Raw genomic sequence first — 17,136 nt, 5'->3', positions numbered from 1 at the left:
AAAAACAGTAACACTGATTTAAAATCAGTTTTCCTTGAAATTTATGAACGGTCACATGACATTCAGATGACTGGGGTGTGAAGTTTTTTTGGCTGCTCCAAGTTTAAAAACCTTGTCATAAGCAAAGGGCCATGACAAAGGTTAACTTTATTAGTCCTGAGTTTTCGGGGGGGGGGAAGGTATGGAAAATACCAGGAATACAAATGTGTTAGAAAAGTGTTTTACATTTATTTATTATTCCTAATTTAATTAATACTTTGTTGATATATGACTAAATGTATCACCAAATATATGTGGCATCCATACACCCATACATGTTTCACATACAGTAAAGCCTTGTATAATCGGGCATTCCAGTCTCCTTTCACAGGATAAAGGCACATTCATGTAGTTTTTGCCTCATCCCGAGGCATTCTGAGGTTGCGCCAGCTCCAGGCGTGTCCCACCTCATGAAGATTGTGAACCTTTAAGGAAGTAAATGCTGAGCCCTCAAACATCCGGAACCATCTAGAAACGTACCAGCGCCATTTGGATTTTACTTCATGTAGTGTTTGGACATTGGACCTCTGCGTGTTTAAAGGCTGTGGCATGAAGAAGCTGGTGTTGGATCTATGATGATCTCAAATGTTAAGCTTTTTTTATGAGTTGCTCAGTAGCTCCTGGTTCTATAACGTTAACTGACTGTATCAGACTGTATAAAGGAAATTACTCATAATCTTACATTCCAGTGCTCATGGTGGTTCTCACTCTCCAGTGTTTTGTATTGTTTTTAAGATTTATAATCACAATCTTGATATCATCCAAATGAGGATGGGTTTTCCTTTTGAGTCTGGTTCCTCTCAAAGTTTCTTCCATAAAACATCTGAGTTTTTTTCTTGCCCCAGTCGCCATGGCTGCTCATCAGGGATTAATACACATCGTTCACCTTCACCCTTAAATTCTGTAAAGCTGCTTTGAGACAATGTCCATTGTGAATAGTGCTATAAAGTCAGCTACCAAATCAGACATCAAGAGGCTACAGCAGACGGTCAGGACTGCTGAGAGGATTATTGGTGCCCCCCAGGCCTAATTGGTGGTGTGCTGCAAATGTTGTGCTGTTCTTCTGGAAGTGCTGAACTGGAAGGTCTCTCTCTCTCTCTCTCTCTCTCTCTCTCTCTCTCTCTCTCTCTCTCTCCACAGAAAAACGCAAAAGCTCTTTCAGAGTGACCATCGGGTTTTCGGTCACCTCCCTCACTAAAGCCATTTTTGCCCTGATCGCTCAGTTTGGCCGGGCAGACGCTCTAGGAAGAGTCTTCCTGCTAGTCTGCAGAAATTTTTCTGTACCCCTCACCCCTCACCAGATCTGTGCAAAACAATCCTGTCTCAGAGGTCTACAGACAATTCCTTGGTCTTCATGGCTTGGTTTGTGCTCTGACATGCACTGTTAACTGTGGGACCTCATAAAGGCAGGTGCGTGCCTTTCAAAATCATATCCAATCAACTGAATCTACCACAGGTGGACTTCAATCAAGTTGCAGATACATCTCAAGCACCTGAGCTTTAAATGTCATGGCAAAGGCTGTGAATACTAATGTACATGTGATTTTATTTTTTTTTTCATTTATTTTTAATAAATTAGCAAATATTTTAAACAAACTTTTTTCACATTGTCATTTTGGGAAATTGTTTGTAGAATTTTGAGGAAAATAATGAATTGAATAGATTTTAGAAAAAAGGCTGTAACATAACAAAATGTGAAAAAACTGAATTGCTGTGAATATTTTCCGGATGCACTGTACACTGTGTGTGCTATAGAACATGTTTTAATATTTAAATTTAATATTTTTTATGCCATTTATTTTTCAGAGCAACATACAGTACATTTTGTCCTGTTGTTGAGGGTTAAGGCCCTTGTTAAAGGGGCCAGCAGAGGCAACTTGTGCACGGAAACACAGCTTATCTTCCTCATCCTCATCATTCTGTTCTAATGATACACAAACATCTGGCCCAGAGAAGGGTCTAATTCTTACAGTATTGCACCCTAACTATTATTCTGCATTATTCTGGACAGTTAAAAGTATCTAGTGCAGCCATTTAATCGCCATTTGCCATTATAATAACCACCACTCATCTGGGAATATGTGCCACTAGATTTTGGAGTGAATTTGTGGAGGTTTGTGCTCATTCAGCCACAAAGACATTAGTAAAGTCAGGTACTGATGTAGGGTGAGAAGAACTGGGGTCTCAAAATAGTTTGAAAAGGTGTTAATAATGAGTTCTGTAATAATAATGAGTTAACAATGCTCAAGAGCTTCACCAATCCATGTAAATCATATGTTCATGGATCTGGCTTTGTGTTCCGGTGTATTATCTTGCTGGAACAGGATTGTGTCTCCTAGTTCAAGAAGGGAAAAAAGTCCCAGGGCATGGTTGTTTACATTCTGTACAATTGTGAGTCCTCAGCTTTGTATCAGTTTGGGGAACCACATTTGGGAGGAAAAGTGAGGTGTTACAATAGTCTTGCCTATAAATGTATTTTATATCTTACAACTACACTTTAAGATCAATTTCTGTGTGAATGAAGTCCGGGTTGTGTTAAGAGTGAGAAGTGCATTGTCTAACCATTAGACTTAATTTGAGCTGTAAACCAGTACATTTTCTGCATTCTAAGCTCTGCTGAAACTATACTCAGTGTTGATGTCCTTCCAATTCTTAACCTCTAGATGGAGCTACAATACAGTTTGCTTTGGCTTGGCATCATGCCAGAGGTCGGAACTCCAAACCCTGGGAAAAGAGCAGCTTTGCCCTTATAAGGCTGCAATCCGTCCCCTCTGCTTTTTCCTTTATTGCTCTCTTCCTCTCCTTTTTTTCCCTCCCTCCCTCGCTCGCTTTCCTTCTCAGACCTTAAGAGATATTTACAGCAAGGCCAGCTAGGCGTACCTTATTAGGAACTGCACTCACTGTCAGCGGCTACATTGTGTCCTTGTAGGACAGTGGGCAGACTACCAGTGTGTGAATAGATGGGACAAACAGATGAGGGTAGAAAAGACGAAGGTAGCATTCTCCCAAAGGTCATTCGGCTCTCCAGGCTTGTCTATAAACATCCACGTGCATGTTAAATCGATCAGCAGCACGACTGGAAAGGTTGCTCCTCTGACGTACGTCAGTCAACAGAAAGAGGGTCAATCAGATGCTTGAGAAGATTCGAGAGAACCGAAAGAAGAGCACTTCTCGCACTTCTATTTCTAGTCAATCACTAGCTTCGACACATTTTGAAGTTTGCACCCAGTTTGTCTGCATTCCAATTAGTCTTGCTCTCTCTCTCTCTCTCTCTCTCTCTCTCTCTCTCTCTCTCACACACACACACACACACACACACTATGGGAATATTGTGCCCATTGCTCCAGCTGTTCCTTCCCCCAAGGATGCCGGACATCTGGTGGGCAGGGATACAACAAAAGAGACTAAGAGAAAGAGACAATGTTGACTGACAATCTCTAGTTCACAGATGAGGAGCACAGTGGGTATCTAATGCACTGAGGTTTCTTTCAATTCAAATGTACATCACGAGAAGAACTCGACTCCACCATGACATTTGCTTTCCAACCCCCCTAAATGAGATTCGTAAAGATCCCCTATTCCTAAATGAGAAGCCTTTTAGAATTTGATGGGAAAATGTCACATTCTAGGACTTGTGGTCTGCAGGACTCGATAAACACAAAGAAGTGCGTAGTGACAAAAAACAGCAGATCAATACCTTTATATATTTGTTGCTGATCTAGAAGTAGGTGGTTGTGTTTTTTTTGTCAGCAATTATGGCTATGTTCAAGGTGAAAGCCAGGATTAGTTATACAAATGTGTAATGTTTAAGATTCACTTAAAAAGAAAAAAAACTAAAGACTAAATTGGGATTAACTTGATGAAATTTTTTTCAAAAGTATCAACAAAAAAGAAAGCAAGTGTCATGAAGTATTAAAGTCCAGCAGAATAGACAAATAATTTATCAATTATCAGTCGTGATGTGAATAACACTGATCTCCTCTTTGTCATGGCACCTGTTAGTGGGTGGGATATCATTGGGCAGCAAGTGAACATTTTGTCCTTAAAGTTGATGTGTTAGAAGCAGGAAAAATGGGCGAGTGTAAAGATCTGAGCGAATTTGACGAGGGCCAAATTGCGACGTATAGACGACTGGGTCAGAGCATCTCCATAACTGCAGCTCTTGTGGGATGTTCCCAGTCTGCAGTGGTCAGTATCTATCAAAAATGCTCCAAGGAAGGAACGGTGGTGAACCGGCAACAGTGTCATGGGCAGCTGAGGCTCATTGATTTACGTGAGGCGCGAAGTCTGGCCTGTGTGTTCCGATCCAACAGACGAGCTCCTGTAGCTCACATTGCTGAAAAAGTTAATGGTGTTGATGATCGATGAGTCAAAACTGTTTTGGCAGTGAAAAAGGGACCAACACAATACTAGGCATGTGGTCATAATGTTATGCCTGATCAGTGTATGTTTAATGGACATTGGATTCTCAACTAGGTGGTTGTTTTTCATTAAAAGATTAATGATGCACTTGTAGTGTTGATTCAAAATTGGAGCTATAATATAATTAGTTCAAGTGGCTTTAAAGGTTTAAACGATTTTTGTCCTATTTCCATCCCTGTCTTGAAAGAAAAGAAAAATACAAAGAAGTGTAAGGTTTTGGTTTAAAAAACTTTGGTTTTTAAACTCTTTATATTTATTTTAGTTTTTTAATTTTGTTATTTTTTTATAGCACCAGCACACTATTGCCAAATATCAAATAGCATGAAGGAGAAATTTCTCAAAGATCATTCTGATTTTCTCACTACTGTAAAAAAGCCATTTCTATATACGATTGCTCTTCGAAATGAAATGCGATGATGCAGCCATTAGATTTTTCACTTTTCATTTATAAAATACTCCACCATCCTGTTGACTGACTCCATACGAGGTGGTATCAAAAAGTTTCGAGACTAATGATGCGAACTGGTGCTTTTCTGACCACGTGCTTCCAAGTCTGCAATTTCATCACAGACAGCAATTTAGAACAAAAAACAAACATGAAATCCTGCATAAAACTGGGCAAATCTGCCAAAGAGATGTTTGAAATGACATGCGTTTAACAAACAGCGATGCAGCAACGAGTCATTCGAGGTGTTTTGAGTGGCCACGTGCATTAAGAGTGGAAGAACATCACTCGAAGACGACGTGCTCATTCCCCGAAAATGTCAAATCCACCGGCAACTTGTGCATGACGATCATCGGAGAACAATCCACACGATCTCACTTTCCGCACCCACCCTACTCAGCAGATTTGACACCTGAGGACTTCGCCCTGAAGATGAAGATCCAGCTCATAGGGTTGACACCATTACAGAGACCCAGTGCGAATCGCACAAGATGCTTGACCGTCTTCGACATGAAGACCCCAGGACACATTTCATAAGTGGCAGGAGCACTGGGAGTGTTGTATTGCTTGTCAACATATAAAATACTTTCTTGTAAACAGAGCGTTTTGAAACCTTTTGATACCACCTCGTATTAAACCGCAAACTTGGATGAAACGAAGGTCGAGAGAAAAAAAAAAAAAAAAAGTGAACAAATATCGAGAAATTCTTGACACTAAGCTACAAATGCACACAACCATTTATTAAGTGCTGAAATTCGTTTTATAGATATATTAAAAACACATGGGCATCACGTTACTTTTGACGGCATTATTATTATTTTAAGGGAATAATAGATGTCCATTTATATAATAAACAAAGCTACCGTCCTCGTCAACCGAACAACAGGGGCGAGGAAACCGACGTGAAAACGGAAACACATGAAAACGATATTCTTCGCCTCTATATCGATAACGTGGAAAACAAAATACAATGCATAGCGTTAACGAGAGGCTTGTGCACGAGTGGGCTTGCACCGATGACACCGCCTGCATGTGGGTGTGAAAGTGTACTGCTCTCGTTACTGATCGTAGTGCTGTGTGGCTGTACATTCAGCCGATACTGGGTAACAACGTGGTCATAGAATTGGCAACTCATATGGTGTGTGTGTGTAAAAAGTGTATGCAAAAGTGCAAAATTACCGCAGACCTGAAGGAGCCTGAGAGGTGTGGAATGTGTGGCACTCAAGTGAATGTTGTGTACGCCCTATTTTTGTGTGTGTGTGTGTGTGTGTGTGAGAGAGAAATCCTGCCAATTGTGTGCATACATCATTTCCGACTCTTCTTCAGAACATATGGGGCGAAGAGAGTTCATAGTGAATGTGCATATGCAAGCGCAGACACACACAAACATATATAGACACACACACACACACACACACACACACACACACACAAACACACACACACACACACACACACACACACAGGTAGGGATCAGGTCACTATGCAGTTTAAACGGTGCGCATATAAAAATAAAAAAAAAGTGACGTGCTCTGATCATTTTCTTCGTTCTCACACACGACTAATTCTTTGGCACAGGATGTGAGGATGGGGGAAGGGGTGGATTGTGTCTCTCCCTCTCTCTCTTTTTGAGCCTCGGTCTATCTTCTGTTCATCCTCTCGTTGGTTTACTTTCGTTCGCCTTTTCTCTTTGTCTATTTCGAGAGCTTGCTGATCACTCGGATGAGCGCTCCGTTTTCGTCCTTCAGCCGCTGGTTGTCCGCTTTTAGATCCCCCAAAACCTACGAGGACAAACACACACACACACACACACAAGTGTGACAGGACCGCGTGGAGAAAAGCGATAGCAAATCGATTGGAGCGTATGTTCTGTTCTTACTTTTAGCTCTTCCTCTAGCTCAGCTGCACGTCTCTCCAACATCACTTTCTCCTGAGAGAGAGAGAGAAAGAGAGAAAGAGAGAGAGAGACGGACGAAATCCACCCCAAAAATAGTCATTAGTTAATAGTCAAGGAGAGGTCATTAGTTGAAAGAAATAAGAAAGTAAATCTTATACTAGCAGAGAATCTTTTTTTTTTTTTTTTTTTTTTTTTTTTTATAAATATGTTTTACATTAGGGGTGTAACTGTACACAGAATTCACGGTTTGGTACGTACCTCGGTTTTTAGTTCACGGTTTGGATTGATTTCGTTACGGATAGGGGGAGGAAATTCAAAACATAAAATTGCTTGTCGTTTATTAAAAGCAGTTTATTATTATTTATATTATTAACGTTTGTGAGCAACAGTTTTTGAAAACACTTAAATGAAATGCCTGCTTGGATAAATAATATATAAAACAATATTTTATAATATTTAAAACAAATAAAATACAATAAATCAAATGAATGCAGTACCCTTTATCACATTGATTCAATTGAGTAATCAATTAAATTGGCACAAATTAAATTACATTTGAAAATGAAATTTAAGGAAAGATGTGTATTAAATAGTTTAGATTTGTTAGACCCCGTTTGAGTAATACAGATATGTATATGTGTGTTTTACAATTAATTTTTATTAGATATTAAAGAGATTTTTACTGAACTTTTACCTACTTAAAATTTCAGCATATTTTACATTGCATTTGGTACACGTGCGCCCAACCGAAAGCCCTCTAACACCAAACGGTTTGGTACGAATGCGTGTATCGTTACACCATCAGTTTTATAAAGTATTATAACACCAATTTGATGCATTTCCACACTATTACGTGCTCCACCACGGTCTGGCTGGAGAAAACCCGAACCGCTTTATAGGAAAAGAAGATGATCAAAAACAAACCTTCTTCTCCATCTCCAAAAGAGCGGTGCAGTCGCTGAACCTCTCCTGTCTCTGCACCACACAAACACGCTTCCGGTTAAAACCCGATGTGACGCCGGAGAAGCAAAATGTGCAGTGTCTTGGAAAAAGTGGTTTTTTTTTTGTTTTTTTTTTTACCTGGTTCGCCTTCTCCAGCTCCATTCGAGTCACGGACACGTTCCTCAGCGTGTCCTGTAGTTGACCCTGCAGCTGAGTGTTCTCTCTAGACAACTTCTCAAACAACTAGCATGCACACAATCACAGCACAGGTCAGATTATACAGGAGATAAAAACACACACAGCCTAATATCAATGGCAAATACCCTTTTATAATCTTTGACGTCTGATCCACCGGCCACGAGACAATCGTTGAGAGCTGGATTATACCTGAGAGACAGAGAGAGAGGCGGATCATATCAGACTGATTGTTACTAAACCAAATAAACAAACAAACAAAAAAAAAGTCAAAATGTGAAAGACATACCTGCTACTTGGATATCTGTTCGTCTATTTCACAGAAGACAAGGTGAGAGAAAAAGAAAGAAAAGATCGAGAAATATAAATATCAGAGATAGTGTATGCAAACAATGAAACAATGAAAATGACAAGGGGTGACCCCGAATAGTCAAAGATTTGACGCTTTGACAGGATGGGGAGGGGGAGCGGGGGGTCTACGGGGGACGACGACGGCTTAATTTCAGGTACTTAAAATTTTTTAAATATAAAAACATGTATAGGATACACCGATCAGGCGCAACATTATAACCGTATGAGCGATGAAGTGAAGAACACTGATTATCTCTTCCTCATGGCTCGCCATAATGTTATGCCTGATCGGTGTATGTTCAAGCGAGAATGTATTTTAAAGCAAACTCGCAGCTTCAATGTCAATGTCTTCCTAATTCTGACTTCTAGAGGTCAATGTTTGATAAGATTTCGGGGTATTAAATGATGGAATGGTTTATACCATCTAGCAAAAAAATAAAAATAAAAAAAAGCTATAAAAGATGCTTTTTTTTATTGTTTTTTTGTTATGCACTTTGGGTATTAGATCTATTTTCAGAGTTCTTTATTACAGGGTTTTTGTACATTTAAATGAGCCCTTTTGGGTTTTCTGCATCTCCCTGCACAGCAAATGGATTGTACAAATCAGTCTTATTTTTTACTGTTTATTTTGCTCGCACAGGCAATTTAGATGATTTAATTTGACTTGCTTAAAAAAAAAAAAAAAGTAAGAAAAAAAAAAAGCGTTCAACAAACACACACGATTCGACTATAGGCAAGACTTGAAAATTCTGATTCGGCTTTGTAAATGCTTAATCGGGGACACCCCTAGAAATGAGTGATCCTGTCCCTCAAACCTGTGGGTCCGGCCCACCGCTGCTCTCGTCCTTTGCGTTGGGCTCGTTATCTTCACTCTATGTACAGAGATGAGAATATCAAACCTTCATCCTGGCACTCACTCATTCTAAACATCGACACGCATCGACACTCCGTCCATATCGCCCACCTCTCCGGCACGTTCTCTCCTCCGAGCTCGCGCTCTCCTCCTCTCCCTCGCTCGTTCCTCAATTTCAGCTAGGCTGTCCTCAGCATCTATCACCCACACACATACACAAACGATGTAGAACGGTCAAAAGAAAAACGTCTAGACTGCTTCCTGGAGCAGAGGTCATTAGGCAGGAAAGGTCACCTTTCCTGTCAGCAGGACGAGGTGCACCAGGAGGGTGAGTGAGTCCCAGCAGGTCCGACTTCTGCAGGTTTGCGATACGAGACCTCCAACTCACCTCCTGAACACACACACACACACACAGAATGTAAAAAAAAATGTCATTATGTTTTTTCATATTAAAGTTACAAAGGAAGGGATGCTAGTTGTTTGATACGATGTTGGGGGGATGGGATTCGCATTTCTTTTTGTGGGAGTGTCCAACATAAACCAAGTTTTTGGCAGGAGATTAAAAAATATCGCATTTCACCAATATTTCCTTTGAGGGATGGAATAATAAAGATAATTGATGTCCAAAAAAAAAAAAGTACAGATGGCGCCCGAGATACGATGATTCGACCAAACTGTGCGACAAAATTGTAAAAATAGCGTAAGTAAGGGTCTAGTTGTAATCAAGTGAAAGAAAACAACATTCAATTATATTTGGGGGAAAAAAAACATGACTGACAATATTAATGATGTCTAATAAAAATGTAAAAAAAAATCTAAATACCAACATACACCAAACTCTGTTAGGTCAACAATCTTAACCTTTCTTACCCCTTCCTCTCCTTTCTTCTGCTTTGCTTCTTTTTCCTCTTCCTCCTTAGTCCTGTCTTTCGTCTTGTTTTCCGTCTTTATTGTCTTCTCTGCTTCCTGGAGGTCGGTAAGTGTAACACCCTGTGTATATATGTACATTATATATATAGCAGGTGTGTCATTAGTGGGGGGAAAAAATACCCCTAATCCATTTTGAGTATTGTCATGACTGGCTCTAAGGTCACATGTTTCACAGCAAGCCAACCTGAGTGGAGCGTCTGGACTGACGTGCATGCCTGGAGCGAGCCTTCCTCTGAGCTTCAGCCTCCTCATCGCGTACTGGGGTCAGATATGATCTGCGCGCACGCACACACACACGCACACACCGGCTTAATTAGGCACGGTTGTATGTTTCTAATTAAAATGTAGGTGAAAATGCAGACTGCAGTTAATATTTGGGCAGCCTGATAAATTCCACACCAGCTCTATGACTCTCACCTCCGCCTCTGCTTTATCTCCTGCTCGCCTCCTGTCGTGGATGTTGTCATGGACACAGGATCCTTCTTCTCGGACTCTTCCTGAGCTAACCTGCGTGACGGAAAGGATACACCGTCAGTGTATCGAACAATTTTATCAGGAATGTTGATAGTTAACTAATCTAAGTGCATACAAAAGATTTGGTCCCAAGCCAAAAAAAATGTAAAAAATAAACATGCTCCCCGTTTTATGCTTTTCACCCAGAACCTTTTTGACGCCATAACAAATTGTACACACCGGCTTTAATGTCAAGCTTTTAATAAATAACCGAAAGCATGAAAGACCCAGCAGAAGATCTGGGTCCACATAATGTAGGTCTGTACATTTTGTCAGATACTGTACTGGGCCACTATGATGTAAATAGACATTATGAAATAAAATATAACTCTTTCAAAAAACAGGACAAAAAACCACTAACAAAGTATAAAAAAGTAGGCCTCCTAGAATTCCTATACATTTCTATGTCCTTGTGCACAAAGACCTCATGCATATGTGCTTTACATGGTTTGTTGTGTTGGATCTTGAGTGGCCTGCTATAGAGCTCTGACCTCAACCTTACTGAATACCTTTGTAATGAACTGGAACTCACCTCAGTACCTGACTTTTTTAACATCCTTGTGGCTCAATGAGCACAAATCTCTAGTGGAACATCTTCCCAGAAAAGTTGAGGTTATGACAGCAAATGGGGACTGAATGTGGAATTGGATGTTCAATAATCACATACAAAGCATATGATCAGGGGTCCACAAACTTTTGTTATTATAGGGTACATATAATACACACCTCTGAGCCACTATATTGTTGAGGCGACTGAGTCCAGATGTTCCTTGTGTGGTGACGGAGGCCACTGTAGAGTCATCAAGTTTCCTTCCATAAGATGAGCTGGAGCCAGGGAGACAGAATTAAAAGCAGATCATACACATGTTAATGTTGTGTGTGTGTGTGTAAATGTGAGAGCATGTGAGAGACCCTAACCTGCGAGGTAAAGAGGGGTTCTGTGCTGCCGGCTCACTGCCTGACTGGCTGTTCAGCCGTCGTGTGTATGAGGAGCTCCTGCTCAACCAACTGCACACAAATCAAATCGTCATGTCTTGTACATAAGAACAAGAAAAGCATGACCTATTTGCTGCATCTCTTACACACAGACCTGCTGGGGTTGTCTGAGGCGCTACTGGTGTTGCTGTCTCCGACGCTGAACAGGCGTCTGGACGGAGTGGGCTGCACTCGAGCTAACCGGGGCTCCTGCACAAAGGGAGCAGAGAACATGTGTTTATGTTGGTGGTGGAATGAATTCCCTGAGGATGAAACAGACCGAGTAAATTGGCTTCTACAAATCGAGACCGACCGTTTACCTCTCTGGATTACCGAAACACATGTGACTCGATTAATGTGACTATTACAGCAACGTAGATTTGGTGGAATTTCATCAGAATTCTCGGAATAAAACTTGTAAAACCGCCGATAACAATGAAACAAAAAAAAAGAAATGCTTACAAAACGTGTTATTCGATCTTCCTGTTCTGTTTTACGTGGTATTTCTGAGTGTCGGTGTGCAAGTCTTCATACACAAAACCACCAGAAATTTTTTTAATCGTTTGAGATGAGCTCGGGAACACCCCTAACATATTTTTAGTCATTCATCCGATCCTTATCCATGATGGGGATTAATAAAGAATGTGAACGATGTTGATATGTACAGGAATTAACAAGTGTGAGGACACTGTGTCTACACCTCACGTCTTCTGTAACACCTACTTGCAGACCAGAGCTACAGGCCAAGAATGGAAAAAAAAAGGAAAGGAAAAGTTAATTTAGCTGCCAGCAGGGGGTGCTTGATAAAACAACGGAAAAAGTAACCAGAGAGTTTGAGCGTGGTGTTACCTTGGTGTCGGTGTCTGAGCTGAGCCTTGGGCTGGAGGCCGAGCGGGACATCCCGATGTCCGAGGTGTTCTCGGAACCTTTTGGGTTTTCTGTAGCTGCTTCGGACACGCCTGAGGTTCCCAGAGTTACCGAGCTGCCTGCTTTGCGCAGAGACGTCCTCCACGACCCCGGAGCCTCACTTACTGCAGGCCGTGGTGGCTCCGGCTACACACACACACACACACACACACACACACACACACACACACACACACACACACACACACACACACACACACACACACAGAGAATGTAAATCTGAGAATCTAATATAACACATGTAACATATTTACAGTTTCTTCCCATATGTCTACTGTACAGTCTATTAAAAAGCAATGAAGGTTATAGAAATAGAATTCATGGATAAATCTGAATAAAATCTCAATTATATCCTTTTCTGCAGGTTTACAGTACAAAGCTTTCTTAACACACCTTTTTAACCTGGTTGGTCGTGCTGCTGGTCGTGCTGCTGGTCGTGCTCGAGGTCGTTATAGGAGCAGCACTGTTGCGTTTGTTGTTCAAGTTGTTGATCAGCTCCCTGGTTTTGGCCTTTTCTGAAAACGACACATAAAAGACTATGAATGAATCCTGATTGAACCAATCTTGTGTTCCGTGGGTATTTTCCTAGTGGGAGTCCCTTTGAGTGAAATACTTTTCACGTTTCTTTTCTATTTGCTCAGATTTGGCCCCAAAATTGGCAAACTAATACTGACTAGAACGAGGATATATTTTCTGAGGGATGCGAGAAAAAAACGTGGCGTTGGATATCTTTTATTCATTGAAAACGTAAATTAGTTTGGCGTCTTCAGTAAGGGGTTTGCTCTGTTCAAAACTGCAGTGGACCTGGAACCCATCGCAGAACAATACCTGGTAACAAACAGGAGAATTAAACGTGGAACAGACGCCATTTGACTCCAGGACACCATGAACATACATATTTGCACGCTCTTTTACAGTTAATGAGAATGTAAGATCTACCAGTCTACCTGCCTGCATGTTTTTGGACTGTGGCAGGAAATGAGATACAAAGAGGAAGCAAATACGGGGAGGACAGATGTGACACAAGGGGAACAAACAATGAAATGGGGATAACACACAGTAAGACGGGGAGAAAAGACAGCAACACGAGAAGACTGTAAGAAAAGGATGACAGACGGTTAGTCGGGGGGATGTAAAATATTGACAACATACAGTAAGAGGAGGAGAACCGACAATAAGACAGGGAGAACTCGACTGGTACCACCGTCTCTCTGGGTAAGAGGCAAGTATACCTCAAGGCTCTTCTCTGTTCTGGCACCGAGGTGGTCCAAACAGTCCCTGGCTATCTTCAAGCGACAGGTGAAGACCCACATTTTCCTGAAACACCTAAACTAGCAATTTTCCAGGTTTACTTTGTCTTTTACAAAACATTTTTTAAATCCTCTCAACAGAGTTGTAGGCTGATTTATCTTTCAGTTTGTAATCTAGCATACGTGTACATTTATTCATTAATAGAGACTCAAAGCACTTTTTGTATGTCGCTCTGGACAAGAATGCTTCGAAATGACATAAATGTACATGGAAATGAGAACAGACAGCATCATGAGAAGAACAGACTGTACGACAGGGATAACAGACGGTAAGACGGGGAGAACAGATGGTTACGACAGAGAGAGGAAATAGGTAACAGACGGCACGATGGGGAGAACAGACTAACACGGCGGTAACAAGAACAATGACGGGGAGAACAGATTATAACTTTGGGAGGAAAAACGCTAACTTCAGCTCAGTAACAAACCAAAGACAATGGACCCATGAGGCCTCACTTAACCACTGAGTTGCCCAAAACGTAATAAATGAATACTTTGATTGTATATTAATGTGAAATTAAAAAGTATTTCGCGACCTGTGAAACATATTGAACTCCTGCTCTGTTACCTGGTATGAATAAAAATATTCATTTAAGATGCATCATGTAAAACCTGCTTCTAAATACATACTCTTATATGTACATTATTTTAGTGGGGTTAGATAAGCCACTCGAACTGCCCTGGGTTCCACACAGGCACACTAAGACATCTGGAACCTTCACGCTCCACGCTGACTGGACAACAAACTAAATTTTGCAGGGTAAAAGTGTATCATGTGAGCTTGGTGTGAACTGCCAATAGTGCTCACCTGATTCCGCATCGCTCTCCGATTCACTCTCCTCCTCTGAACTGGAGCTGCTGGAAGCTTTGGCCGGTGCACCTGGACAGCTCTGGGTGTTCTGCTCCTCCTCCTCTTCCTCCGTGGGTGAAGTCTGGAGGGCGGGCGGAGGGTGCTTCTCTCTCTCGTGCAACGTGATCTTCTCCTTGCTGCTCATACGAGAGATGGACGTCCTGCAGGAGCGGGCCAATTCACCCGGCACAGCACGAGTGACATGCAAACCAGCCAATCGGTGAGAGCAACAGAACAGGTGAAGCGAATGAGTGCGTGGGCGTTTTTTTTTTTTTTGGCTGTGGCGTGAAAGGCATTGGAGACCCGGGTTCCGATTCGGTGCGTTAACCAGAACAAGACTTTATATTATCAAGCTTACAGAATTCAGATCCGGGGTTCCAATACCTTTATGAATATGTGCTTACACAACCCGGACATTAAAATGCATAGTGCTGTCTGATATCATTTATCACACACTTCATAATCACTATAAATTAGGGGTGTAACGGTACACAAAATGTACGGTGCGGTACGTACCTTGGGCTTTAATATAGGGTTCAGTTATATTTCGGTAAAGTTAGGGGGAGGAAATGCTAAACAAATTTGATTGTTTTTTATTAACGCAATTTATTATCATCAACATTTGTGAACGGTTTACAATTTTTTAAACAATTTTAAATAAAACGCCTGCTTGGTTGAAAACATATATATAAAAGACTATTTTATAAAAATCAGAATCAAATTAATTGCGTTAACTTTTTTATTATATTGATTAAATCAAGTAATAAAGTCATACTGATTAAATACAATTAAATAAATGGAAAAATGTATATAAATATTTTAAATAGACCCCATTTGGGTAATAGATGCGCATGTAAGTGGGTGTTTTACATTTTATATTGAATCTTATTAAGATACGATCTACTTATTTTTTTTTTTAATGCTATTTATTTCAGCATACTTTAGCAAATGTCTTAATTCCTCCCATCCATACTTTTTTCATTAACTTCCTCGACATGCGGAATTGTCAGGATTTTCTCCTTTTAAGAGAAATTCTTGAAGCTTCATACAAAATCTGAATCTAAAAGAATCTATATCCTTAGACTGTCACTGCAATACAAATCGCAGTGACACTGCGCTAACTATAGTTCCTTTTTATATTTCTGGCATTGTTGTGTATGTTTTCAAGTTTAATAATATTTAATAAAAAACAAAACGGTTTTGCGCTCAAAAAGCTTCACTCAAAAGGCGAGGCAGAGACCAAACAAACTTGCAGTCCGCCACTTAATATGTTCGCGAGGGAACTCAGATTTTTTACTTTGTTCCGCACCTTAAAAAGGATTGCATTCGGTACACGTGTGCACTAAACCGAAAGCACTTTTCCGAAAAATTCCGGTAAGAATACGTGTACCGTTACACCCCTAAATACATTTCCCCAGAACACTCATCCCTCCATATTTATCTGTAACTCATTACAGCCCACCATTTTCTTCATCTTCGTATCAGTGTTTATGTTTAGACATGCAATTCAAATAGTGTGTCCTTTTGTGAGGCCAGAGCTGGTGTGTGAAATAACATGCAGACCATATCTGAGTCACACTCTGCGTGTGTGTTTGTGTTACCTGCGAGGACGGACTGGTGCCATAGAAATGGGAGGACTGGTTTCAATAACGGGCATCTGCATCTTCTGTTTCTCAGTACGCATCTGAAAAATTTTACGCATCGACACCGGGGTAAATAAACGGCGGCTGAAATTTCCGCCACCTCGTCCCTCTATAAAAGAAAACCCTGACGATCTGATAAACCTCATCAGCCTTCCAGGAAGCCGACTTTATATAATTAACTGCAGAAGAAAAAGAAAGGTAATATAATAAACACTCTGACATTCTATTATGTGATGTCCTTATATGGCTCCTGGCTTGAGGACTGCTGCCCTGCAATAACTCACAGTGCTCTGAGAATGAGTGTGTGTGTGTGTGTGTGTGTGTGTGTGTGTGTGTGTGTGTGTGTGTGTGTGTTCTAACAAACGGCTTGCTTTCAGAGCACGTCCCAGCACAGATAACCTTTTCTTGAAAGAGCGAAAGTGGGCTTTGAACATAAACCAGAGGGAGAGGTGATAAGATAGGACTTCCCATGTGGAACATACCATACGGCACACACACACACACACACACACACACACACACACTTACCGCGTTCTGCTTCTTTTGCAGCTCCTCCAACTTCTCCACTAGATTCTCATCGGAAACATCGAGAGCGGTTTGACCCTGTGGAACGCGAGCAGTGATTTAATATCGGATGAAAACCACGAGTACGAGAGAAGGAGAATTGTGAATACGCTCACCACGTTACTGACGGCGTTCATGTCGCACATGTGATCCACGAGGAGACCGCACGCTTCCTCCTGCCCCCAGTGAGCGGCAGCGTGCAGAGCTGTCCAACCGTCACTGTCCCTACTGTCCACGTCCAACTTGCACTTCAGCAACACCCTTCAACACACACACACAC

The 17,136-nt window shown here is 41.1% G+C and overlaps 1 protein-coding gene across 3 annotated transcripts in view; it reads right to left on the bottom strand.

The window, feature by feature from the left end:
* Nucleotides 1-5,625: 5,625 nt before the first annotated feature.
* The window catches only part of LOC310728583 (protein phosphatase 1 regulatory subunit 12A), a 34,898-nt gene continuing 23,387 nt past the window's right edge, over nucleotides 5,626-17,136 (bottom strand). Inside the window, exons 5-26 of one of the 3 annotated variants that reach the window (XR_014534285.1) lie at nucleotides 16,973-17,117; nucleotides 16,821-16,895; nucleotides 16,251-16,333; nucleotides 14,608-14,810; nucleotides 12,883-13,004; nucleotides 12,412-12,615; nucleotides 11,678-11,772; nucleotides 11,506-11,595; nucleotides 11,314-11,412; nucleotides 10,492-10,581; nucleotides 10,259-10,349; nucleotides 10,015-10,134; nucleotides 9,439-9,535; nucleotides 9,256-9,341; nucleotides 9,107-9,163; nucleotides 8,230-8,252; nucleotides 8,069-8,132; nucleotides 7,884-7,988; nucleotides 7,728-7,778; nucleotides 6,786-6,836; nucleotides 6,512-6,687; nucleotides 5,626-6,177 (exon numbers count right to left, since the gene is read on the bottom strand). Coding sequence is in view for 2 of the 3 variants with exons in the window: in XM_083546244.1 (XP_083402370.1) it covers nucleotides 6,601-6,687; nucleotides 6,786-6,836; nucleotides 7,728-7,778; nucleotides 7,884-7,988; nucleotides 8,069-8,132; nucleotides 8,230-8,252; nucleotides 9,107-9,163; nucleotides 9,256-9,341; nucleotides 9,439-9,535; nucleotides 10,015-10,134; nucleotides 10,259-10,349; nucleotides 10,492-10,581; nucleotides 11,314-11,412; nucleotides 11,506-11,595; nucleotides 11,678-11,772; nucleotides 12,412-12,615; nucleotides 12,883-13,004; nucleotides 14,608-14,810; nucleotides 16,251-16,333; nucleotides 16,821-16,895; nucleotides 16,973-17,117 (2,038 nt within the window). In the remaining variant the exon portion in view is untranslated. Of the gene's footprint in view, nucleotides 6,688-6,785; nucleotides 6,837-7,727; nucleotides 7,779-7,883; nucleotides 7,989-8,068; nucleotides 8,133-8,229; nucleotides 8,253-9,106; nucleotides 9,164-9,255; nucleotides 9,342-9,438; nucleotides 9,536-10,014; nucleotides 10,135-10,258; nucleotides 10,350-10,491; nucleotides 10,582-11,313; nucleotides 11,413-11,505; nucleotides 11,596-11,677; nucleotides 11,773-12,411; nucleotides 12,616-12,882; nucleotides 13,005-14,607; nucleotides 14,811-16,250; nucleotides 16,334-16,820; nucleotides 16,896-16,972; nucleotides 17,118-17,136 lie in introns of all 3 variants that reach the window. The other 2 variants (XM_083546245.1, XM_083546244.1) reach the window with 2 other exon arrangements.

This window comes from Silurus aristotelis, assembly GCF_946808225.1.
Source record: "Silurus aristotelis genome assembly, chromosome: 7".
In the NCBI taxonomy this organism is placed as follows: Eukaryota; Metazoa; Chordata; class Actinopteri; order Siluriformes; family Siluridae; genus Silurus; species Silurus aristotelis.
Note: the sequence above shows the minus strand (reverse complement) of the source record. Positions and strands in the feature narration are given on the sequence as shown.